At 35.9% G+C, this 27,238-nt stretch overlaps 1 protein-coding gene across 9 annotated transcripts in view; it reads right to left on the bottom strand.

Annotated features, from left to right (window-relative positions):
* The window catches only part of CEP128 (centrosomal protein 128), a 396,639-nt gene that overhangs the window by 42,009 nt on the left and 327,392 nt on the right, over nucleotides 1–27,238 (bottom strand). For 7 of the 9 annotated variants that reach the window (XM_034642093.1, XM_034642096.1, XM_034642091.1 and 4 more), the window contains 2 exons: nucleotides 20,750–20,839; nucleotides 13,053–13,076 (listed from right to left, as the gene is read on the bottom strand). In XM_034642093.1, coding sequence (XP_034497984.1) covers nucleotides 13,053–13,076; nucleotides 20,750–20,839 — 114 coding nt within the window. The remainder of the gene's footprint in view (nucleotides 1–13,052; nucleotides 13,077–20,749; nucleotides 20,840–27,238) is intronic. The other 2 variants (XM_034642094.1, XM_034642097.1) reach the window with 1 other exon arrangement.

Consider the following 27,238-nt stretch of genomic DNA (forward strand, 5'->3'; position numbering starts at 1 on the left):
TGCTTCTCCCTCTCCCTCCACTGCCCCCCCCCCCCCCCCCCCCCCCCTTCTCCTCCCTCNTGTGCTCTCTTGCCCTGTCAAATAAATAAAATCTTTAAAAAAATAAAAATAAATAAAATTATCAGGATCATTAGTGTGATCCGTAAATCTGTATGTCTCAGAGCCAACGTTTGAAACAAGCGATTTAAATTTTGGGAGGTAAATTTCAGATAACATAGTTTGTCTAGACACATAACGTGTGTGGTGAAACTCAGACCAAAGCTCAAATGTCCTGATCAATGAGCCCAAACTTTCTAGTCCATACACTGCTTCTGTGACTGGTGAAGGTAACGCACACATAAGGGAGGAGTATTTTTAAAAATTAGAAAAGGACTTTCTTATCCATTATCTCACTTGCTATTCTCTGCAAAACGATGAGACAAGCAGGACAAGTACTGAGCTCATTTTATAGCTAACAGAAAAATAAGGCTCAGAGAAGTTCAGGGAGTTGCCGCTGTCAAACAGCCAGGGTTCACAACCAGATCTACCTCCCAGTCCACCAAATCCTAATCATTCTCTAAGAAATCTGGAGGTCACCTGCCTCGCGTTTCCCTCTCACTCAACTCTGAACAAATCCACTCTTTTCCAAGACTAAACAAATGTCTAATGAGGAGCTTTGAGGTATTAGAGAGCAAAACAAGTTCTGAGTTAGAAATGATAGAGAAATGCAAATGATGAAGACAGGAAGTTCTCTGAAAAAATTTAAAGGGAGTCCTTCAGAGACTCCAGGTGTTTTGTCAGTGAGTCTATCCTTAATGTGTTGTAGACAATTTGGTTAATGTCTGATGACAACGAAACAAACAAGTCAAGGATGTGTTTCACTGGCCTTTGCTGTGGATAGGTAAAGAGGGAAAGGACAGTAGTGAAAAACACTGAAAAAGCTCCAGAAAACCATTTATGTAATACCAGCTATGCAAAATAATTAGGAACAGAGCCTGAAGAGAAGAATGAGGGAAGGGCTATTTTGATGGTTTGGCCTTTTACTGTTTGATGTTCAAATATAATGTAATTGGGGGCAATGATAGGTTGAAATCATTCACTAATGTTAAATAATTAACATAAGACCACATTGGATATTTATATTAATAGTGCTAATAGTGACAATTTATGCTCTCTCCAGCCTTTCATCTGAGATCAAAGTTTATTAAAAGCCCTAAGCAAACTTTATAAACACTTGTGTAAGTAGAATTAGAGTTGGTATGCAGATGCGTAAAGTAAAACAGATCGACTGAGGCATTTAGTATCACTGAGCAAGCTCAAGACAGAACTAGCAATGCAACCTAGTGGCACACCAACTCTTTTCTTCAAAAATCAAAAAGCAAAAATCTACTTCAAAGTTGCTTTATAAAACTCTATTGACCAATGTGTTGAGGGCATAGTCCAACAACCCTCCATATGGTCCACTAATGTCAATGTCCTATTTATAAGTCCACTTCTAGCTCTGCTCAAGGTAAATACAGGATCTGGCTGCTGACTTCCCTCCTCTTCACTTTGCACATTCACCAGACCCTTGTAAAGTGTTCCTTACTCCTGTCTTCATTGCTCTTACCAGTCACAAGAGGAGTATGCAGAATGGAAAGAACACTGTGTCACATCAGAACACTTGAATTCTAGCCCTAGTTTTGCCACATTTGGCAACTCATAAACTCCTTTGGCCTCCACATTTCTCATCTGTAGAGTGAAGGGTTTTGGAAAAGACCTCTAAGACTCCTTCCAGCTGTCATGTTATCTAAAATGTGAGACTCATGGCAGGAGGGACCTAATCTGCTATATACTGAGGGGTGAAACCATGGTAGAGATTCAACAAGTTCCTGGTATATAATATTATTTGATTAAATCAGGTACACTGTTTGATAGTAACTATTAGTAAGTCAGAAATTTTGAAGACCATAATTTTTAATTCCTGCTAGACTAGACCAGAGCTTATTAGGGGGGGACCTTTCAGATATCACCTAGCCCAGCCCAATCATTAAAAAAATAAGAAAACTGAAATTTTGATAGGTTAAACTACTTGTCCTGGATTGTGTGCCTGGCTATGGAAAGAGATATGACCAGAACCTAGCTTTTCTGACTCTGAATCAGATACTATTTTTACCATATCACCATCATTTAAACTAGGCATGAAATACAAGTTTCAATACAAGTTTCAGCTGAAACTTGTAACCGGTTAAAACCAGATGCACAAAACAAAAATTCCCCCAAACAGTTTTCTATTTAAAGGCTACTTCAAAAATGTAACACACATTACTCCCACCAACCATATATTAAGGGCATAATATCAATATTTTGTTTTATAGTTAAGTTAGGACCTGAAGAAAGACTTAATACACTATTACTCTGAGATTTCACCCATACATGCTCTCTTAGAGAAAACAGAAAGCATTTCTTCTATGTATTATATTTTTCAGAAAGCTCCTTCCATTGTGTTTTGTAATATACACTCATATTATCTTCACAGTACAAAGCGAGAGCTTCTTCCAATGAGAATGCCCTGTTATTGATAGTATTTAAAGCAGGGCTATGAAGCCCATTGTCTAGCAATGCAGTTAGACAGGTGGTGTGACTACTTAGCAGCAGCAAATATGAAGCTGTCAGTCTGACCTCCAAACACTGAGCAATTCAATAATATTAAATTCCCCTGCCGGTGAAGCCGTATTCATTAAGTAATTTCTCAATGACACTTTCCCTATGTCACCGTGTCTAAGAGAAATTTGACAGGGCTGTAAGAAACCATTTTTGCAGGCTGAAGGAAGTCCTTCATTTTTAATTTGGTCATCACCTTTTGCCACAAGGTTGCAACTCCAAACACACAGCCTATTTGAGTAGCGTTTTCTTCGCTTGACCTTAAATACAGTCATGTTTCAGAACTTTAACCCTTTGAAGATGACTCCATTATTGGAAAACATACATACTTTAATTCTGACGAAGGCAGAAAACAGGCTCTGTATTTTGGGACAAGGTGGCGAAAGGAGACTGTCTAGATTGTCTCCACCAAGATCCTCATGAGAGATTCATGAGGGTATTTCCGTTTGCCCTCAATGCGAATATACAGAAGGTAGACTAACATTAGAGCAGTGGGAAACTTGGCAGAACGGGCTAGGACAGGGTTTGTGCAAAACCTTTTTCCGGTTTCAGTTTGAATGGGTTCCCAGGAAGTGTCAAGTTCGAACAAATCCAAAATTTTACAATGTAGCTCAGCCAAAACTGCTGAGATTCACCTGATTCTGGGTCAAAACTGTACAGAGCACACTGCGTTTTATTTGGTGTAAAGCCAATTTGACTGAACCTTTCAGGCAACTTCAATGAGAGGCTCATAGCCTTGGCAAAACCAAAAATGAACCTAGCTTGATCTTTGGTTTTGAAACAGCAAGTTCTGGCTTTATAAAGAGATAAAGGCAAGTTTTACTTCGCTTTAAGATTCTTACAAATACTTAGAAGAAACACTGCAAATAATTAACAGTTATTTGGCCAGATTTACATTCTCAAGTCAGTTATTTCCTGGGCTTAACCAGGACACTTCAGTAAGTGCATTAACTCTATTGGCACCATATACTCCTAAGCGCTGTAAGGCAGAATTTGGTGTTCTAACAGAGAATAATGGTCCTTCTTCAACAACTTATGTGCCTGAAGAGTGGATCGCACATGTAGTGGGATGAGGCACAACTAGTGCTGGCTCCAGGGGGGGAAGGAAACAATTAAAAATAAAAACTCCAACAGCAAACTTCAACAGACACGTGAAGGAAGAATGTATGGCATTGCTTGGTGATTTCCATAGAGACACATTGGCATTCTCTTGTACTGTTGGACACCAAGGTCTTGAAGATCTACTGGCGTGCATAGTTCGAAACTGTTACCACTAGTATTAGCTGACAGAATCCTTTAGAGGTGTGCCAAAGGCTCCAACAGTCTTTTAAATAAAAGCCATATTTCTAAGAGTTTTCAGTGTTCTATAATTTTTCTCAATATATGTAAATGTATCTATTTCTCCATATTGCTACGAGTTAGGATTTATCCTATAAGTTATACTATCTCTTTGAGTACACATTGAAAACAAGGGAGATTAGATTATTTTAGGTCACTTGGATATGAGAAGCTGATTAAACACTGACGAATTACAGCTATATGATTACATATTTGTTCCAAGTTAATGATTTTCAAAATTTTGAGTAGATACTCCCTAAAATAATTTTTTAAACTCTATATATCTCCCTTACCTTCCACCCCCATACACATTTTTAAGTTTTCTAAACGTTTTCATCATAAATTTAGGTAGTTGCAAAGGATGAAATTTCTGGACTATTGTAAATACTGACATTTTCAAATAAAACTCTTAAAATTACTCATACAAACTTACCCAGCAAACTTCAAATACTTCAATAATTTGTTACCACCATTTATCCACTGACAAAATTACTAAATAAGATCCTCTTTAAAAGACAGAAATTTTATATTTTCCCTTTGCCCTTTGAATTTATTTCCCATCTATTTTCCCCAACAGACTTTCATCCCAATACAAAAAAATATTTATGCTTGGAAGTCTTTTTATTGGTTATTCTATTATACTTCGTCTTCTCTGTAAGAAAAATGTATATATACAGAGAGAAAAACTGATTTTTAAAATGCCCTGTGACCGTAATGCTCCAAGTGTTATACATTTTTATAGATTGAATTATCATCACAATATTAGGTCTGTTAAAATTTTTGAGAAAAATTACTAAATGTAAACTTTATAAAGACCCAAGACTTCTAAAAGTATATCCCTTTATGGGGTGGATACTGCGTTCTCTTCTCCTGTACTTAATTAGCTCATGTATCCACGGGTAAGTACTAACTTTTGTTTGAATAAGACAGGATTCCATTTCATTTCTATTTCTATTTTTTTGTTCCTATAGATTGAATCACTGAGAAGTCTTGTTCACATAAAAAAGTACATGAGAATGAAACTAGTTTGGTTATAACAATGTCACTCAATTTCTTGAACGCCTTCCTAGTTTTATGGCAAAGATTACATAGTGATCTGTCATCAAAAATTAATTTTAATGATCTATCAGCTCGATTAGGTCCTCTTTCAATTTTGTTGAAAGCAAAGAATTAGAAACCACTTGACATGCCAAAGGACTGTAATGTAGTTATTAAAGTCACTCACTTTCTGTTTTGGAAGGTATATGAAAGAGGCTTTATTTACCAAGACTTGTCAAATGACTACAACTGTTCTTCTTTCACTTAGAGGCATTTCAATGAGTTCTACATATGCAAAAAGTATTGAGAAAAGTAAAAATCTTATTAATGTTAATACCATTCTATCAGTATAAATTTTTAATACTTTTATTTTATGTTAGCATTAAATATTTTCATTAAAACCTTAAACCTGTGAATTGACAAAGGTGGTCCTTGTTGTCAAACCAATCAGCTAAATCAGGCTTACTTTCTGGCAGAAAAAAAAGTCTGACTTCATGTGCCCTGTGATAACGGCCTTTTGAATTATAATCCTAAAACAGATAAATAAGGCATGGAGCCAGGCCAAAGTTTGTCACCTGGATGAAATAAGACACTTTCAAGGATTTCTTTCCAAGACTCAGTTTTGTTTTCTGGAGCTATACGTTCTCCGGTTATGGTAGGGTGATAAGAGAGGTGAGGTCATCAAATAAAATTGTAATTCCTCCCCCTCATCATCAATCAATAATATATGTTGATTTCAGAACACCCTCTTCCCAATACCTCATCTATCCAATAAAACTCTTTGTCTTATCAAAAATATATGTATGACTAACAGGGACAAGGAGGCTTACCTTAGTCACTTGATTAAAGAGGACATGAAAGCATCAAAATCATCAAGTGCCCGTTGTTTGGCAACTTGAAGTGCCTGGGGAAATCTGCCATCATGGAACCCCGGATGGGTGAAAGGTAGGCCTTTCTCTCATAAAGTGGGAGGAGGTTGAATAGGAAAAGTAAGATGGCCTCTTCAAGCAAAGTCATTTCAAGGACTCTGCTGGAAGTACCTGTAGAAGCTGAGGATGTAAAGATGGAGTTTCTTAAGGCTATTTGTGTCTGAAGACCCCTTGGAAAACCTTTGCATACTCCTAGGGGTGTACTATTCCAGTCTGAAGACTCTAAGTCATCAGCTATCTTTAACATTACCCTCAGGGACAGCATTAATCATTTTGTCATAAAATTAGGGAAAAAAAAGTTCTGCTAACATGTTTCCATTCCCTCTGTTTTTTGGCAAAACATGTCACTGGCACAAAAGAGTATGTAAAATATATACATGCAGTTTGAAGAAAATGACAATTCTTTGTGGTTTTAATTAGCATTATCCTGTTTACTAATGAACCTGAATATGTTCATATATTTCTTTTTCAACTGAAATGCTTGCTTATGTCTTTTACCCTCTTTTTTCTTTTCTTTTCTTTTCTTTTCTTGTTTTCTGGAAATCTGGGTTATTTTTTTCTAATTGCTTTGTTGGCAATAAGATCTGGATACAAATTGATTTGGATACAAATCACTACTCAGCGATATATTTTACCACAAATATATCCGAAGTGTGTTTTTCTTTTCACTCTTTTTATGTTGTCTTTTGACTTACAGAAGTTCTTAATTTTAACGTGGTCACATTAGTTACATCATTTTGGATCTATGTTTTCAGTGCCTTTTTCCCCCCAGAAATCCTTCAAAATCCCAAGATCACGAAGATATTAAACTACACTTTGTTTTCAAGTTTTATGGTTTGCCAGGCACATTTAGGCTTTTTGCATCTGAGATAATGATTCAATTTCATCTTTTTTTTAATACTACCTATTGAAAAGTTCCTCCTTTTTCCCTCAATAGGTGATGCCAGTTGCATCAGAGACATCAAGTTTCTGTTCACAGGTATTTCTGTTTCTGGGTAGTCGATTTGATTACATGGGCCTATTTTCATATTCCTATCTTAATTTTCACAACTTTAATAAGGTTTGATACATAGTAGGAGAACTAGCCCCAACTTGCTCATCTTCAGAAGTGTCTTGACTGTTCCCTAATGTCTTCTCTATGAAGAATTTGTATTTTTATTGCTGTTAGATTTTATTCCCCCCATGTATTTTGTATTTTTTTGTTACTTTTGTACTGGTATACTTTTAATTACATTTTTCTATACTTGTTGCTGGAGTCAGAAGGAAAAAGGACTTTTGTAAAAAGTTTTTATAGAAGGTTTTTATAGAGTAAACTTTTAAACTCTTTTTCTTGATTTAACTATGAATTCCTAGAGCTTTCTATATAGACAGTAACACTATTTAGAAAATAACGCTAGTTTCACTGCTCTGGCCAGGACTGCATGCACAGTATCTAATAGAAGCCGTGGAATGGGCATCCTTTCCTTGTTCCTGGTCTCAAAGGAGGACTTTCAAAATGCTAAGGTAATGTTTGCCATTGGGTTTTTTCATATGCCTTAGATTAAGTCAATTCACTTCTATTCTTAGTTTGCTGGTTTTTGATGATGATAATGATATCATGGGAATAAATGCTTCTTATTCACCTACTGAGATGACCTTATTAAATTTATTTCTCCTTAATCTGTCACATGGTAAATTACATTGATTGATTTTCTAATATTAAACCAACTCTGAATTCCTGGAATAAACTCAGTTTGTTCATGATGAATTATCCTTTTAATGCATTCCTGGATTTATTTTGCTAATATTTTGTGTATAATATTTTTGCATCCATGTTAATGCATGAAAAGTCCCTTAATTTCCCTTATTTATACTTTCTATGTCTGGTTTTGTCTCGAAGGTTATGCCAACTCATAATGAGTTTGGCATGTTCCCTCTTCTTCTAGTTTCTGGAAGAGTTTTTATAAAATTAAAATCATCTGTTCCCATAACATTTGGTAGAACTTATCTATAAAATTTACGTGGGCTTTGTGGCTCTTTCTGGAGAAAATTGTAATTGGTTAAAAATTGTTGATGAAACTTTTTATTATTTTAAAAAATTTACTAATAGTATGTTATTTCTTCTTAGTTCTGGAAAATTATATTTTTCTAGGAATTTAGTTATTTCTCCTAATTTGCAAATGTATAATTACAAAATTATTCACAATACCCTTGTATGTGGCTAAATTCTCAAATAGCAATAATTATATCCACTTTTTCATTCTTGTATTATTCATTTGTATCTTCTTTTTTTCTTCATCAGTCATACTGGATATTGGTCATTTTTATTCTTTTTAAACAACCAGCTTTATTTTATTGGCCCTTCATGCTGCATGTTTGTCTTCTATTCATTATAATCTTCCATTTTTTCCCTTTCTTTTGTTTTTAAGGTTTTTGTGCCATGCTTTTAATTTATGTTGTGTGATATGTTCATTATTTTTATCATGCTTTTCTAATATAAGCATGTAAGCCATTAAGTTTCCCATAAATACTACTTTTGTTGTATCATGCACATTTTATAACACAGTGTTGCTATTATTCTATATATTTCATAATTTCTACTGTAATTTATTTTCTGAACTTGAGCTGTTTAGAAGTTTACTTTGAAACTTCCAAAAGTCTATGCCTTATCTGGTTCTCTTTTTGAATCCCAGAGTTATAATCATGTCACTGAATTCTGGCCCATGGAAATGCACAGAAATAATATGGGAAAATTCTAGTTTCTACTAAAGGGAAGTTACGTGCTTTCCCTTCCTTTCTTTTTTCTTGTTACAATGCAAATATAAGGGCTGGAGGTGGTACAGGCATCTTGGATCGGGAATGGGAAGCAGTATTTTGAGGACAGTGGAGCAAAAAGACAGAAGCAGTCTGGGTTTCTGACACCGTGTCTGCCACAGACACCATATATTTAGATTGTTATACAAGACAGACACTAATTTCTACCTTGCTTAACCCATTATTGCTTTTGGATTTCTCTGTTAACTGAAGTTACGCCTAACTCTAATATGAAGGTATGAGAATATCATGGTATTAATGGAAATGAAATTAAAGATATATTTGAGAGTTGACATGAAAAACTGAATTTACACCTCCAAGCTGAACTGTCGTACATTCCTTTTAAACTTCCTCAAACGACTCTTACTGTACTGTCTCTAACTCCTCTTCATCCTTGACCTCCCACTCACTAAATTCACCAGTTCCCTTCTCTAAACAAGGGCATCCATTTACCTCTGCCTGTTTGGCACCAAGTGCCAAATCCCTAATTTTCCAACCACATTTCTAAGTTGGATTATCTCCAACATGCACTTTCTCTATTCCTACATGCAGTCTTTCACCACCGCACTCTACCCTGCACAGAACTACAACAGTTGCATTCCCACACACATTTACCAGCCACAGGCCCTGATTAAAAACCATTAATGGCTCCCTATTGGCTCTAAGGCCACGATACCACTTTAACGCTCTGAGTTGTAGGTAGCTGATAGCAATGCAAATGATTCTTGTTCATAGACATGCAAATAAGTGCTGTCTGGGGAGGTTCAAATGATTTTCGGAAGAAGCCAGTTTTGCATATATTTTAAGTTCATTGCAGCACTCTAGTGCCTACCTATGTGGTTCTTTGCTCCTTTAAGTCAGAAGTAACATTTTACTCATCCTCTCATTAAGTAATGAGTTAAATAAACTCACGTGTCATGACTTCATTTCATATTTGTGTAAGAGTCATGATTTAATAATCTTACTTTTTTGGGAAACTATTCTTTTAACAAACCCTTTTTGTTCCTTACTATCTTCAAAGTTTCATTACAGCCCCAACATGGGATGCCTTCTCTGGCTCTTTCTGCCTGACACTGATTCTTCGAATTTCAGAGATGAATCTAATCTCCTCCATCAGGTCCTCAAACTACAAAATCTGTGGTTTTCCTAGAACCTAGACCATGATGACGTCTTATTTTACAATTTTTTTTTCTTTATAAGAGCTCCACGAAACGCATTGTGTTTCATTCATGTGGTGTAGACAGTGTATTTTTATCTTATATCATTAATTTATTTACATGTAAGTAACTTCTCAAAGAACAGTTTCCTCGAGAGAACTGATCACAGTGCTTCCTTTCCTCCTCTTCAGTGTCAACACAGTGCCTTATACAGTATCCAATAAATACCCACTGCTATGTCTCATTCGTGGTCCATCAACTGGGGCGATCGATCTAGGTTTTTTTCAGATAACTACTTAGCTTTATTTGGGGACTCAATCTACCATATTTTGGCAGAAAGTTGGTTCCTTCCTAAAAAAATCACATTAAACTTTAATGAAAATCATAAAAGCTTCTGTGAAACATCAAATAAAATACAATACTAATCGGAAAGGCTAGTGAAAAAAATAAATAGATGTGCTTCTGGGGAATTTTTTTTCCCTCAACTATTGAACTGGTGCTGTGAATACCTATATTCATAAAAACAGTCTTACTTGAGGGTCATATATACACAGTTTAACCTTCATCCTTTCCTTCTACAAATGTCTACTGATTGTCCAATACATATCATGTTTTTGACAGGCCCTGGGATGCATTTGCAAGTAAAATGTAATTTCTAATCCAAGAAGCTTACCTGCTAGTGAAGAAGGAGAGGGAAAAATTGAGGAAGAGGGGGAAAAATGGACACATGATTGTGACCTAAGCATTTGGATCACTGGTGACAAGACATATCAAGGTGCTCATTATGATGAAAAGACCATCTTATTTTCATGTATTGTAACTATTGAACCTTTTAAATTTCCTAATGAAACAATGAAATTTCAAACTCTTTCAGATTTGTATCACCATAACATACACCCTACATTCGACACTTTTTATGTTAATACCAACCCAACCAAATGTAGACCACCAACATTTTCTACAGTTTAAGTGCTGAGTTAGTGAGAGAATAATAAATGATCGAGATTACTTTCAGCATATTTGATTTTATGAACTATAAAACACTTTACCAGTTGAATAGTCTACCAAGTGTATTAAATCTGCTGCTTATAATGCCAAATGAAGTCAAAGAACTTCATAATATTTGAGCATTAACATTATTACTAAGCATTTTCATTTTTATGGTTTTATTTATAATTATTTCAAATTAAAACCATCTTGAGAAAACTGCCACTGTAAAAAACCTCATCCATTTAATCGGTTTTATTTTTCTCATGATGACTTTTTATTTTTACTTTTATTCCTCAAGAAACCCTTAGGATAAGGCACTTAAGATCATACTCCATAGTACTTTTAGTAAAGAGATTATATAAATACAAAAGACTAACAAATGTTAATAAAAGTTATAGGCTTTTGGTTGTTGTTTATATAATTTTCAGTTTTGCATGGCATATTGGCATAATTAAAATGATTAAACAAGAAATAATAAGCAATCACATAATGATAACCTAATGTTTACCTGGCCCTAAATATTTTCACATATATTCTCACAACAACCTGACAAAGTAAGTTTAATTATTATTATTATCATTTTTACAGGTGAAGGAATCAACAAACAAGTGATTTGCTGAATGTTGTATAAGTGGTATTTTGTATGCTGAACCCAAGTCCTCAGACTCAAAATTTGTTTTTGTTCATACTTTTAAAAAGAGCATTTAATTCACAAGCCAAATCCTGTTGGCAAGACACTTCCTAAGGGTAAGTAAAATATATGTGGAAGAACACTAAACATTTTATTCACCTACAACGTCATCATACTGGAACTGAGAAGGTCAGTGTAATTTCCAAATGGCCCAGTTAAATCTAAGGAATAGATTATTTACCCACGAGGGTCTGGACACTGTCGATCAAAGTCACCTGCTTACACAGGACTAAAATGTGCTTCATTAGCCTCTTTCCATTTCTCACACTCACAAAATAAATCTTTTATTCTTTATTGGCCACATTGTTTAAAGGTTTCTTATTTTTTTCTTGTTCATTAAAAACATAAAAAGAAAAAAAATAAAAATCACCACTGGTCCTAAGCCACTCTTAATATTTTGTGTGCTTGCTTTCTGAAAGTCTTATTTAACACAAAATATTCAATATTTGCATCATACTCTTCATATGCCAGTATATTCTACTCCCCCCTCCCCCCATATAACAGCATGGCAGTATTTACTTTTGAAAAATATGACTTTTTATGGCTGAATAATCTTTCGTCGTAAGGTGGTACCATAATTTATTTTACCATTCTTCCAATTCACATGGTTTTTATTACAAAAAGGTTTATTTATAAAAGGAATATAACATTTTATAAAACTTGAAAAAACAGAGAAAGGAATGAAATCACAGTCCTAAGTCTCATCTAACAAGTCACTTTTATGAGTTTTTCTCAGTCTCTTCTATTCTTCATTCATGTCTGTCATTACATGTTATCACTGAAGTACACACGATTTTATTTTATTTTTTTTCAGTTGGTTTTCTATTATAAGCCTTTTCCGTAACCACAGTGGTATGCTGGGTGGAAAAGTTCGCAGTGTATCTAACCATTCAGTACTACACTGTCATACAATAAGTTGTCCCCCGCTTCCTAAAATCATTTAAAATAAATCATTTCACAATCAATATTGAAAGCACGTAGTCTTTACATTCACGCACCTTAAAAAATGTATTCCCTAATGCTAGATTCCTGCAAGTAAGATTATTGAGAAAAAGGCTGACCAGCTTTTAACATTATTTGGGTATTGGTGAAAACAATGTACAGAAATACTGAGGTTCAATATCTGCACTTCAAAGTATAAACAGCACCCCAATCTCAACCAGTCCTTTTAGTGATTGGGAAATACAGACACAAATATATAGGCTATTGATTACATTTAATTGCATTTTCCATAAATTAGTACATTTTGGTATCATCAGTCTGGAGAGAGCAGTGACCACTTATATAGGCACATTTTTGTTTTTTCTCTTTTTTCACTTTAAAAATCTGTATCCACATACCTTTCAGGTATAGTTTAGCTTATTCTCCCCTTTGAATCCTAGATGTAGTTTTACAAATGCTTTCTGGAACTGCTTCTTTGGGGAGTGCTCTGAAATCCACCTCAGGACACAGCAGTAATTCTGACAGAAGGAGAAAGAAAATGCCCCAACTTACCGTTTCTAATGCATTTACACGGTCCTGCAAATAAAACATAATGCAGAATTATAAAAAAGCTATAAAAAATTATTTCAAGTTTACTTAATTTTCAGATTTTCTACTTATCCTCCATTAGTAATAATGTTTCGAAAATCTCAAAAAATGAAAACTCCTACTCAGGATGATTTCTATGATAGAAAGAGTCATGAAACAATCACTGTACTTCTCATCTCAGCTAGTGTCCAGACTGCAAGGTTGAATTTAACGGTAAATATCATAAACTCATATACAGTGACCAAATGGAATAAACCTTACCACTTTTGCATTGGTAAAATTATTTATCTACTTAAGGATTTATTAGTATTACATACATTGGAATATATGAACAACTAGATGACAGTAGTGATATAAAAAAGGACTTTGGCACACATACCAGTGCTCAGTTGGGTACACATTACAAAGTATGACTTGGAAAGTAAAGTTCAGACGTAAGAATAACTTCATCAATTAAAATTAAGAAGTAATTTGTTAACTGAAACCAGGCAGAAAAAATAAGCAAGAAAGATGTCGCGTGCAGCCAGTCTTGAACCCAGATGGGCCTTGGCCTTCTCCATCTATAGTATCTTGGAAGTTTCTACAGAAATCTGGGTTTTAAAAAGGGTCACTGACAATATTACTACAAAGCTAAATGATTAAGTACATGGTTGCATTCTCAAAGCGATAGCTATATTCCCAACTCTTTTCAGAATTGACAGCTACAGACAGGAAGTCTTTACCAAAAAAAAGAGGCTGAATTTGAGAGAGGAGAGTCTGAAGCTTTAAGAAAATAGAAAGCCATCTTTTTTGGGAAGATCAAGGCCACTCTTCCTTCTTTTCTCTCTTTTAAGCAATGGGAGATGTGTGGCATCTGGATTTCTTAAGAGGCAAAGGGGGGAACTGGCACAGAGAGCCACTCAGCTCAGATCTCTCGGTAGTCCCACAGGGACCGAAGTGGGCTCTGGACACTTAGGAGCACCAAGAACGTGGCGCTCACTGCCACACTCCCAGCCTTACCTAACACATACAGGCCTTGCCTTTGAGGACTTCCACAGGCCGACCTCCCACCCTCAGACTGGGAAAGTGAGTTGAACATTTATACCTTTTAAACATTTGGCTATGTGGGTACAAGTGAAATGAATATATTATGCAAAATCAGCCCAAAGCAGACTGTTCTTAGCAATATAATCTGTTTAACAGCATTTTGTTGGCATGCTTGAGAGAACTTCACCCCACCCCCATCATTTTCATGAAATAACTGTTTTGTTGGTGACTTGTGTACTGTCACTTTTGAATGCTTCATAATAAATGCATACAATAATGCCTCAAGGGGGGGCTCTGATCTGTTGTTACCAGGCATCTTATTCACAGTCCATCTGGGACAAAACCATTCAGCAATGCTTTATCATCCTTTGCAGATTGAACAGAAGAACCTCATTAGATACCTTACACAGACAGAAATAGCCTTTGGGCAGTATCACATTTATAGGAACCATCTTGAAAGGCTCAAAACATTTACAGCCACTATTTGGGCCTTCAGTTTTCCCCATACCATATATTTATGGGCTCATATTATTTAGGATTAACACATTTTAAAAGCAAACATACAACTAGTTTTAAAAGCATACATAAAGCTAGTTTGAAAGCAGAGTTTTCATATGATGTGAAAACAGTAGAATTAAGTTTTGTCTGTCTTAATTCAGATTTCCGTTTGGCAAAGATAAACTGATATAATTTATGTATTAGTGTCTTCATTTTACTTGAATATTTGCTACAAGATTTTAAAAGAAACACACACTGCCATGGACTGTGTGTTCATATCCTCACGAAATTCATGGATTGAAACCCTCATCGCCAATGCTGGGACCTTTGGGAGGTAATTAGGTCATGAGGACAGAGTCTTCAGGATGGGATCAGTGTGTTTGCTTCTCTTTCTGCTCTCTGCCATGTAAGGACATAATGAGAAAAGATGGCCATCTACAAGCAGGAAGGCGGCCCTCGCCAAGGACCGAATCCGCCAGCACCTTGATCTCGGACTCCTCAGCCTCCAGAACTGTGAGAGATGCTTGCTGTTTAAGCCACCCAGTCTGTGGAAATTTGTTGTAGCAATACAAGCTAAGACATGTGCCTAGTCTTTAAGACTATGAACACAAACTGTCAAAGAAAACTCCATTTTGTTAAAATACAAAGATGAAGAAATGATTTACTTCAATGTAATTTACTTATGTCTTTTCATCTATAACCTATTTCATTCCAAATTGGTACTGAGACAGCTTTCTATGAAAAATGTAATATGTTACCAAAATGAGAAAATTAGGGCAATAGACAATTCAGTTCATTAACCTGATTTCAATAATTCAAGTTGCCAATCAACAGCAGCTAATAGAATACCAGCCATCGCTGCCTATTAGTGAGCTTTGTCTAAACGATACAGTTGTTTGGTCTTAATCGTAGGCTATCAATAAAAAGAAACTACTCCTAGTCTTTATGGACTTACTAACTTGCTTTTAAAAGTTAAGAAGTACTTTTGGGGCGCCTGGGTGGCACAGCGGTTAAGCGTCTGCCTTCGGCTCAGGGCGTGATCCCGGCGTTATGGGATCGAGCCCCACATCAGGCTCCTCTGCTATGAGCCTGCTTCTTCCTCTCCCACTCCCCCTGCTTGTGTTCCCTCTCTCACTGGCTGTCTCTATCTCTGTTGAATAAATAAATAAAATCTTTAAAAAAAAATAAAAAAAAATAAAAGTTAAGAAGTACTTTGAAAATATAAATGGCTGACTTCTTTTTTGGCAGATAAGGTTAGTTATTATAATTCTGTATATAAAAGAATTAGGCTACTGCAAATGTTTATTCTCAAACAAAATATGTCCACACTCCTTTCTGGTTCTTCTTATTAAAATAGAGGTAACTTAAGCCAATACTGTGGCATTGATACAGCCCATGAAACAAATGCTGGCATATGTCCTAGAATGAACATGTAAGCACAGCACAGTAAATTCTATTCTTTTTCACCTCTCCCACTCCCACCAGAAGTGCAGTGTTTTCCTGTTGTTTAATCTCCAGTTTTCATTTCAACAGATTTTATCTTCAAGCTCAACCCAAAGGTTCAACACTCGCCCCTACCCCACTGTGAACACACACTCCCACACTTGGATTCTGAAAAGTACTGGGATATTCAAAGGGGGGTTAGAAGGTAGGAGGAGCCAGGAGGGAAGACAGCCTCCAGAAATAGTGAAGATGCTCTCACTATAGTCATGCTGCTTTGGGTGGTTTTAATACATCAGTCGTTGTTATTTTTGTAGTCAGGGACTTTTGAGAATCTGATGAAACTTGATCTTCTCCCCAGGAAAATGTACATTATCCACAACATACACATAATTCTGCATACACTTTTAGGAGAATTGGAGACTCTCAGAGGTCTTCAAGTCCTTTTACCAACCCAACAAAAACACTTGAAATAAGATGTAAGAATATTACACAAATAAATTATTTTATTAAGCTGAATTTATTGATTTCTCCTATATGAAGTATTTCTGCATAAATAACACCAATAAGAAAGAAAGAAAGAAAGAAAGAAAGAAAGAAAGAAAGAAAGAAAGAAAAAGAAAGAAAGAAAAAGAAAGAAAGGAAAGAAAGAAAGAAAGAAAGAAAGAAAGAAAGAAAGAAAGAGAAAGAAAGAAAGAGAAAGAAAGAAAAAGAAAAAGAAAGAAAGAAAGAGAAAGAATTGGGAGTGGAAGTTTAGACAAAAATCAAAGGAAAAAGATCTTCTATGTTTTGAAGAAAAAAGTTCTCGGGGGAAAAACCCATTTTGTTGCTATTGATTTTTTGTGACAGTTCTTTCATTCTATCTAAGGAGGGGAACAATCTAAGAAACACCTAAAATGGCAACAATTATTTAATGTTTACTCTAAAAGATTATACTTGTAGTCACTGATAGCCATTGAGTTCCAATGTAAAGTGCTAGCTATTCTTTATAATGTGAGTATTACACACAATTTCTGAGTGTCAATAATGCTGCTAGACAACACACCGTAATTCATTCTGGACTTGGCAGATCGAGAAGGGAGAGGTATATTTTGGAAGAGGTCTGTAACACATGTACTATAAAAAGATGTATTTTAACTTTTTATGATCAGGTTAGTAACCTGCCTTGAGCTGCATATATGCCTTTTCCACCTGGTCACAATGGGTTGTACATTGGAATTTATGACTGAACTGAGGCAAATTCATTAGCATCACTGGAATTGGGCAAATATTTATAGGCTAAGTTAGGAAATGAGTGCTATATGGATCGTTGGTATTTGAATCCCTGATCATTAACAGTTTGATTTAGCCAAGCCAATCAATGAGACACATTGATTCATCCATCCCATCTAAGAGATGAATTAGACGCCTTGTAGGTCTAAATAATCAGAGTTTTGCCTCTGTTAAGTATAGTTGAACAGGCCTAGTGACTTTATCACAATAATGCAGCATTTTCCAAGAATGCTTTACATATATCCATTGACAAATGAAAATGCACAATACTGGTATAAGAATATAACAAGAGTCTCTCACTCTTCCAAGTCTAAGGATCTTTAAGAGTATAGAATAATTCTGAAAACGTCTCTGGAACTGAAAGACCATGATGGACCAATAATTTTCAAAAACAAAGACCCACAATGGGGACTCCTTCCATTACTGTTCCAAAAGCAAAAAGCCTCTCTTCTGAAAGAAAAATCCACTTGGCTTCATCCAGAGATACCACTGTGTGGCATTTTTCCCGTCAATGTTAACTCTGTTTAATCAATACTCACACTTTATTTGCTACTTTCTATATAAATGATATAAAATGAAATACAAGTATGTGCATTTTTTCTCTATGAATTTTCACATGGCAATCCATTACATTTAACACATTGTCCACCATTTTTAATAATTAAAACAGCTCAAAATAATTCCAAGTATATTCTTTTCTAAAATTGAGGATATTAAAACGAAAGAAAAGACCTTTACTAGTCATCACAAAAATGAGTGTTTTACATAGTGATTTAAAATAAAACAAAATAAAGAGCTAAAAACTGCAAACAACCTTAATGTTGCAACACCAAAAAAAGTTTTAAAATACAGCCTAAATTGATTTTGAATATACCAAATGAATCAATGATCTGTATGTAAAATTGCATGTTATCTATTAAAAGTCAGACAAAATTATTCTACACTTAAGACAAACTTTAGAACAAGTGGCATGAAAGCAGCATGCAGTGGTTTCCCAACCATCCAGAGTTCATTTTATCCATCACTGGATACCTGCAGTGTATCCTTGTTCATTCATTTCACTAGCTGTTTAAGTGTCCTTTTCAAATAATCTACTACAGGATCCAAAATAACAACAAAGAAATACTGAAAAGAAAACCACAGCAAGGCATCACGATTTTGTCTAGAAAGTTGTCAATAATTAAACTGAATGGGAAGAGATCAGAGAGGGAGACAAACCATGAGAGACTCTGAACTCCGGGAAACAAACTGAGGGTTGCAGAAGAGACGGGGGTAGGGGGACAGGGTGACGGGATGATGGGTATTAATGAGGGCATGTGTTGGGACGAGCATCGGGTGTTACATGCAACTGATGAATCGCTGAACGCTCCAACAAAAACTTACGATGTGCTATATGCTGGCTACCTGAACATTAAAAAAAAAGATAAAGTTGTCAATAACCCTCCCCAACACTTAGACTTATCAAGAAAAGCCAGTTTAAAGGGATGTATCATTTCCTAGCCTAGAGGGAGTACCCAGTAACACTCCTTGTTACCTGCTTTTCACTCAGGGTGTGGCAAATCCCTGACAGAATCAGAAGCACGATTTACGAACAGAGTCAAAATATGTGCTCCACATTTCTGATCTGTTCTTTCATCCACTACCACTGTTTTGGGTTTGCAGTCTTGTTATGAGGCCATCACCAACCCTTCTATTCTGACACTGTTTGTGTCGCTGTTTGACCTTGTTCAGAGAAGTCTGAGATTGCACTTGCCTGGAAGTGGGATGTGTACATGTGTTTGTTGAGGCGGGGGTGGGGCAGGGAAGAGGAAGAGAAAGATAGGGAAATGGGGCTCTGTTGGTTTGTTTCAACAGATTTCACGCCGGAAAATGCAGCCTGAGAGGCAAAGTAGGGTTTTGCTTGAAATCCCTGTAAACACTTGCAGTCAACTGTATAAAACTAAAACCAGAAAAATCTCACATTTACCCTTTATGTTTCAGATCACGGAGCAAAGCAATGAGGTTTCCTTCTTTTTTTTCCCCCTTTAAAATGAAGAATCACGTTAAGATTCTTCTTTAATACACAATGTAATGTGGTTGGTGCATAGGTGCCTAGAGGATAAGACTACAAACAAAATGAAGGGCAAAAGATACAGAACCTTCTTTCTCCCAGAACTGTGCAATTCCACAGTAGACCTGTTAGTAACAGGTAATAAGAGTCCAGTGAATGACACATGGACTGGGGAACACTGAAAATTATTTGCAGATACTATAAAGGCTATGATGGTGGTTAGGGGCAATGCAAATGACAACCAACGTAATTGCAAAGCCTGACTGTCCCCAAAAAGAGATGCAGGCACAGCAGTTGAATAGTAGGGGGAGAAAGCCAACAACCCAGAAACAAACATGCCATATTTTTCCCCCAAGGATTTACATTTTAAAAAATAAAGTACATGTCTCCAGTGGTGAGGTTAGTCATATATCAGCTGAATATGCTCTGAACTCATATGCAAATCACAGTGCAATAGTGATTATGGCATAATTTATGAGTAGGTTTATGTCATGAAGAACTTGTGGAAAACAATTGGGTATGCTTTTTTTTTCAGGGTGTGTATCTGACTGTCACGAAACACAGCTGGCCTAATGAGACACCCTGAGGCTGACATCTCCTCTGAATCCCTCAAGGATACACATCTTCCAGACTTCAAGGTGAAGCATATTCACAGAGAAATCCACATAACTATGGAACCCACTGTCCCAAGCTCCTTCTTGCTGAATATTTGAATCGCAGCACTTTGTTGTTGACTATCATGCACGTCACACGCTAAGTCATCAAAAGGTATGAGCAAACCATCCACTTTGAGAATTAAATTGCTTACCTTTGAGCAATTCCAGTAAGTCACATCTCAATTTACATGCAGTTATTTACTCAAGTGTTTTCAGGACTTAAAGCACAAGAAACAAGTATTAGAGGCTCTCTCACCCTCATTTCCACAGTCCTCCTGTGGGCTTCCGTATCGTTACCTCTCACTGTTCTATACTAAAGAGACAGACTGTTGATAAGAATAATCAGACATAAGCAGATGGTTTTAAAATAATATATTTGGCTGACACAAGTTAGGTTTTCCTTGCTTCTTCTTCAGTTCGACTAAGATTAAAACTATTATTAAACTCCATTTCCTGATATATAAACACAGGTAGGAAGAAAAAGACAGTTAAAGGATTTAAAACTAACCTCAGATTATCAGTACACTGACCATCAATGGTGCGACTATTCTTGGTACCCAAGAAAACCAAGGAAAAACCCCAACAACTTAGTTTCTACTTATACTACTGAGATACATACCTGAAGGCTGACTTATCCTACATGTCCTAGAATAAAGTAGACGTGTTTTGACTATTCAGTTCCAAATATCTTAAATATTCCTACTTATGAAATACTTAACTGCTTTTTCTTCAAATTGAGCTTCATTCTGATTTTTCATTGCAATCTGACTAGCATCTTCCCAAGGTGGAATTTTAAACAGTTGCTCTGGCTGTTTAAGAGAGATTTGAGTAAAGAAAAAAGTTGGAAAGCTCCATTGTCTTAAAATATTCGAAAGCACTATAAATAGTCATAGCTATAAAAATAACACTAATAGGACTATAATAATTTCTACTAAATTTTTAATTTCTGCATTTAGAAAATGATATCACACTGTGCTCTTAAAATGTTTTCCCCAAATAATTGCTTACCCAACTTAAACACACAAATTTTAGGGAAATCATTACTTGAAATTTAAAGCATTTTATTCTTCAGGAGTATAGAGCTAAAATTCTTCAGGATTATAGAGCTAAAGTATCCTCAAACTGTCTTGCTTTCAAACATCCTTAGAAGTAACTAATCATAAATTCCAAAGTCTATGATACGAAGGAATAAATAAGGTGGGAGCTTGCTAATGGACACACCTGGGCAGTTTTAGCCAGTCATGAAAGCTACTTTTAACACTCACAACCTTACTTGTGGATAATGCAGTGCTGATGTAATGTGCTTTTAGGAGTTCAGGAAGGTCTGATTACTCAAAATTATGCTTTCCTTCCATTTGCAAAATTATTAAAAATTCTACCAATAGAAATGTATTCTTTGCCTCCCCCCACTCCAGTTCATCTTTTCAGAGGCAAACAATCAGGGGATAGAAAACCATTAAACTAGTTCATTCTAAAGCAGGGGTCAGCAAAGTAGGACAGTAGGCCATTCTAACCTACCACTTGTTTTTATAGGCTCACGAGCTAAAAATGGTTTTTACACTTTTATTTGGATAAAGAAAAATCAAAGTAAGAATAATATTTTATCATTGGGAGATAGCATATAGCCTGTAAAATTGAAAATATTTAGACTCTGGCCCTTTACAAAAAGTTTGGCAACCATCTGTTCTAAGGTGTTGGTATCCTATAGGAATTACTTCCTGCCTCACAGAGGAAGTTCACCCTATAGCAGAACAACCCCTGTCAGTTTCTGGAAGGAGAAGATAAGGTGAAACACAGTGATCAGGGGGGCAAGAAAAGACAACAGGAACCAGAAAATTTTTACCCAACTTTTAAACTTTGAAAGAACATTGAACAGTTGTATGTGCATAAATACATATACCCAGAATATAAATCATTCCTCAGGCCATAAAGTTTCTTCTTTTTGTCCTTTGCTCCTTTTCTCCATCATTTTTTTCTTTTCTTCCAATGTCTTTCCTCCCTCCTTCCCTTGCTTTCTCCCTCTCACCTTCCCTCCCTTCCTCTCACGTATTCATTTAATTAATTCATCCATTCATTCACATTTATTGAAGCAGACACTTTTTTGCACATTGGGTACACAGTTATCAACAAGGAAGAGAAGGTCTCTCTGCCTTCATGGAGTTTACATTCAAAGAAGAAGACACAGAAATAAGATACTCAAAAACCGTGATGGGGGCTGAGGACAGAGATTTACTTTAGACAAGTTGGTCAGGTTAAGTTCCCATGAAGAGGTGACATTTGAGCTGAAACTCAAAGGATGAAAATGAGCTCTCACTGAAAGAGCTAAGGGAAAAGCATCACACAAGAGAGGAAATAGCAAATGCAAAAGTCCTGGGACACGAAAAGGCTTTGCTTCATTTCAGGAATAAAAGGGAGAATGGTATATGTGTCATGGCTGCTAACAAAAACATTCTTTTAAAGTACCAGTATCATAAAACTCAACACTATTTATTAAAAGCTTATTATTTGTTGAAAATATGTTTTCATTTAATGCTCCCGCAAACTCAACAGGTGAATATTATTAATATCATTCATTTTATAGTCAGAGAAACAGACTCAAGGATATTAAATGTATTGAATTCCACATTGTGGTTAAGCTTAGACGGGAATCCAGGTCCACGTGACTCAAAGGAGTCTATACTCTCAAAAACAAATTAAAATCCACATTTAAAAAACTATATATTTATATATTTATCTATAGAGACAATACTATTTATTACCACTAGGGCTCTATTTTGTGTGTGGTGGAGATTAGGGTTTACACTGGAAAACTGTTTCAGAGCCTCTTTCTCAAAATTACACTTGCCAGAACAGCATTCCAGAACCTTATTTTTAACAGATGTCAGGTGACGGTATAAAAAAACACATACTATATCACAATAAGATTTAATGTTCAAATAAAAACCATTATTTGTACACATTCTTAGAGTTATCTACCATATAATCAAAGGGATTATATTTTTGCCATATGTCTTTCTTAAGCAAGTTGTAACTGCTTCTGACTTCTGGGTCTGACATTAGGCCAGCTGAAGCACACACAGCCAATACCACCAGCAAAACATCAGAAAAAAGGATGAAGAAAAGCAAAGGTCTAAACGTAATTAGCTGTGATGCTATACAGCTAACTGGCACCTCTATTGTGCTGGTCTCCCAAGTCTTTCAGGTCTGGGCTGAGTGAGTTAGATTCATTACTGAGCTCATAAATGGCCTCTCCCTCCACCCCTGTTTTACTGGTGACAAATTTATTAGTTCTTTTCTAACAGTGAAATGAGAACTAGGGATTTCAATTACACCCAGAATGTAGTAAAGGCATGGAATCTCTTGTAGGTAATATTTTTCTATTCCATTTTATAAGCAAATATAGAATTCTGTTAATAGACATTAAATGTTATTTATTAGCATGCTAATAAGCCTTCACACTTTTAAAAGTAAACACTAAACTTCTAATAAATTACATTTAGAAGACTAAGTGTAATGCAGATACTCTGGAAAGGGAATGCACTTCAGAATCAATTTTTAAAAACCCATATCATCACTGATTATGATAAAAAGACAAAGATATGAGGAGATGCTTATTACTCATTCTTTCAGCTCATTTTAGTTTTATCACTTTTTGCACAATTTAAAATTTATGCAAACGTTTTCAATGTTGCCTTTAATTTTTGCCAGAATATTCTGAACCTGGTTTAAAACTGAAATTGAAGCCGCCCAAGGAGGGCTTTAATAACAACTTTCTTTGGTCTGTTTATTTAAAACATGATGAATAAGCAAAAAGAAAAGGTGCAGCATGGAAAAAGAAAAATGATCCCTTCTCCTTCCTAGAAGTGTTTGAGATTACTGGATTGTTCATAATCTTGCACCAGGAATTAAAATCTTCCCCACATGCCAACACACACACACACACACACACACAGACACACCAGCTGCCATGTGTATGTAAGCTTAGAGCCTAAGGGTTTGTAAATAGTTTTAAAGTTAATAGAGAAGCAGTGAGGACTTTCACTAATATTAGTCTCCAGTATTGCCTGATTTATTTAATGCACTTTCAACAAATCGTTTAGCTTTTCTTATAATCTTTTTCTTGAGAAGGTAAAGGGCGAGTCCGTATTTTACCACACTAAATACTTAATATGTTGTCTAACGAATCATTCTCTTAGAAAAAAAAGGATGGAAGAAATTCAAAGAAGGAAAGGCCAAGAACTGAAACAAACAAACAAAGCGTGGAAATTCTTTTCTCCATAAGCTCTTCAGGCATTTAAGTATACAAGTACAGAAGACAGGCAGATTAGTATTTATCTTGTAGAAATGGTGCAAGGAATCAACGACATGGATTTAGAAGTGTTGGCACAGTGTATGACACAAAAGCATTGTCTGGCACCATTAAGATTATTCATTAACCAGCCAGGGAGTGATATTTTCTTTTTCTTTGATGCACAGACCATCATCCTTTGGGATCGATTTAGCAAAATCTTAATAGGAACTAACAAGTACTAAATCAGTCTTTGTTAATAATTGAAACATAATATTAGTCAGTTTTCAAGATCCCAGTCTGGAGAAATCCTCTCCAATGTTTCTTCATATTCTGGAAAATCTGCCAGAGAAGGGATGGGAGATAATCCTAGAAGGGAGAACTATAGTTTCTTTCAATGATCTTGTATTAATATTTGGAACCTCAGAGATTTGTTTTACAGTCAATGGAAACGGTTTCAACCAGAAATGTATAATTGCTGAGCATGTGTTCCTAAGTCGGCTGCATGTTAGTCATCCCTTAGAATATTGTTTTCACAACTGTCACTGTCATCAGGAGACAGAAGACAAAGTGGAGAATGGGGTGTTATGGCCTGAATGTTTGTGTCCCTCCCTCCCAAATCCACAGGTTGAAACCTTAATCCCTAAAGTGGTATCAGGAGATGGGGCCTTCAGCAGGTGATTGTTCATGAGGACAGATCTGTCATGAATGGGATGGTGCCCTTAGAAAAGATTCAAGAGTGTTCTATCTGCTCTTTTCCTACTGTGACTCCAGAAGTGGGCCAGATATTAAAGGCAGGTACTGAAACTGCCTTGATCTTAGGCTTCCTAGTCTTCAGACTGGGAGAAATAAATGTTTCTAGTTTAAGCCACTCAATTGACAGTTTTGTTATAGCAACCAAATGGAAGACACACGATTATTTATCCAAAGTTTGAGGCCTATCCAGGGGTGTGACTGAGAAGAATAAGCAGATACACATAAAGGAGAGTAGTCTTGAAGTGATTACTTAAATTGAGACCAAAATGAAACTGCCCCAAATTGTAAGGTGATAGTTGACTCTGGAAACATGGCAAAAACTCCCAGACAAGCTTAACAATGCAAAACATCGTAACATGCTTAGACGGTTTTCATTTTTCACAAGAAAACATAAGCTGTTCTTTCATCAGCCCCAGTGCTCATGGAGCCCAGAATTCAGACTCTGACAAAGGCACTAAAGGATATTTTCTGGAAGTGTTGCTTTTCACGGAGTCAATGCAGAGGGGTTGGTATACGGAGACACATAAAATAAATTCCCCCTTGTGGGAACAATTTACAAAATTTATAACACACACTTGGCTCATTTACTCTACCAAGTTTTTAGAAAACTTTGTCACAGAGTAAAACTTGAGCACTTGAACTCAAAAATTACACTTTATATTTGCATTTTTAAGATGCTTCCAAAGGGCGTCTATTTTTTTTAGATGCTTTTGTAGACACTTGATTCAAAGGAGACAGCTGAATCCTGAAGACTTGTGCTTTGCATCTCTTTGGATAAACAGAACCAGCCACATTTTCATATTTTTTTTTTACTCTCCAAAGAAAATATCTAGTCACTTAGCATCCATATATTCGGACATAGACTAGTTCACTTTCAGGATCTTCTACTTTCCAGTTTTATTGCCATAAATTTGGAACTAAAATTAAGTTCTAATTTTACGTAAAATAGAGTGATAAAATTTAATGGTCATTAAAATTTCAAGTGGAATTGATTTTACTGAGCTTGGTTCCCTGTTCTCCTGAGGCTTCTTGACATAGTAAATGGAAGTGTGCAAATCTAATTGGCTGAGACCCTGCCTGACTGCTAACATTTTATCTCTGTGGAGACCTCATACTGAATTTAAGCTTGGTAAGCTTCTTTACCTTTTGAGAAAATAAAAGATTTCAATGGGCCATTAAGTCAGCTAGTCCTCAAAGTGGCCAGTGTTTCCCAATCCTTCATCCTTCATAATCACCCATGTTTTGCTTGGTTTATGTCATTGCTTACCACAGTTATTTTTTTTTAATCATATATCAGAGAAAGAAATAGAGAAATAGTGATTTGCCTACATTCTTATCTTGGGAAGAATATGCAGGTATGCATTATGTTTGATTTCTAGAATTATGGAAGTTGCATTTTAACTCTCATGGGTCACCCTAGGGAGGAGCAGTATACTGCATTTACCTTCTAGCTTAATGAACAATCATAATTTGTCAATTTATTCAAATCAGGACTTCTAAAAATGTACTTTAGTATCTCCCAAGCAAATCAGAATTTCTAGGGCCATTTAAGAATTGCTTTAATGAATCCTTCAGTTCTTCTAGAGAACCAGTGTTAGAACACAGCAGCCGACTTCAGCCTTACTTTCCCTTCTCAATTAACTCAGGGATTCTTAGCAGTCCCATCTCTGCATTTGTACCCATAATCTCTAAAATCCCCAAATCACTAAGTGGTTTGAAAATACAGGCTCTGGGCCTTCTACAGTTAGAAGAAGAAGAAGTGACTGACTGCAAAATTATGGAAATTATGCAGTCGGTCTGTTACTAGCCCAGCTTATCACATGGTTGCTTAGCAGAAGGACTGGCTGTCTATGGGTACTACTGAGAGGTTAATGCATGATCCTGCTAGCCTCAACCAGGGTGCATTTTTATTCAAGTCAGCTTTTTGTCTTTGGTGTTTTTCTTGCCCAGTTTATTTCCAACAATGTATCTGCCAACTCTGCTCTGCAATTCTTTTTCGTAGTATAATACCTCTGTGTTAATATTTATTAGACTTCCAAAAGAACTAAGAAATTCGAGTACTACTTTTCCCTCAAACACCATGCTGTCATAGGTTACTCTGTAAGTAGCTGAAATGAAGTAATGGCTGAGGAAAAGATTATCTTCTCCTTCCGCTCATTTCAGA

This window comes from Ailuropoda melanoleuca, chromosome 14 (assembly GCF_002007445.2).
Source record: "Ailuropoda melanoleuca isolate Jingjing chromosome 14, ASM200744v2, whole genome shotgun sequence".
Classification (NCBI taxonomy): Eukaryota; Metazoa; Chordata; class Mammalia; order Carnivora; family Ursidae; genus Ailuropoda; species Ailuropoda melanoleuca.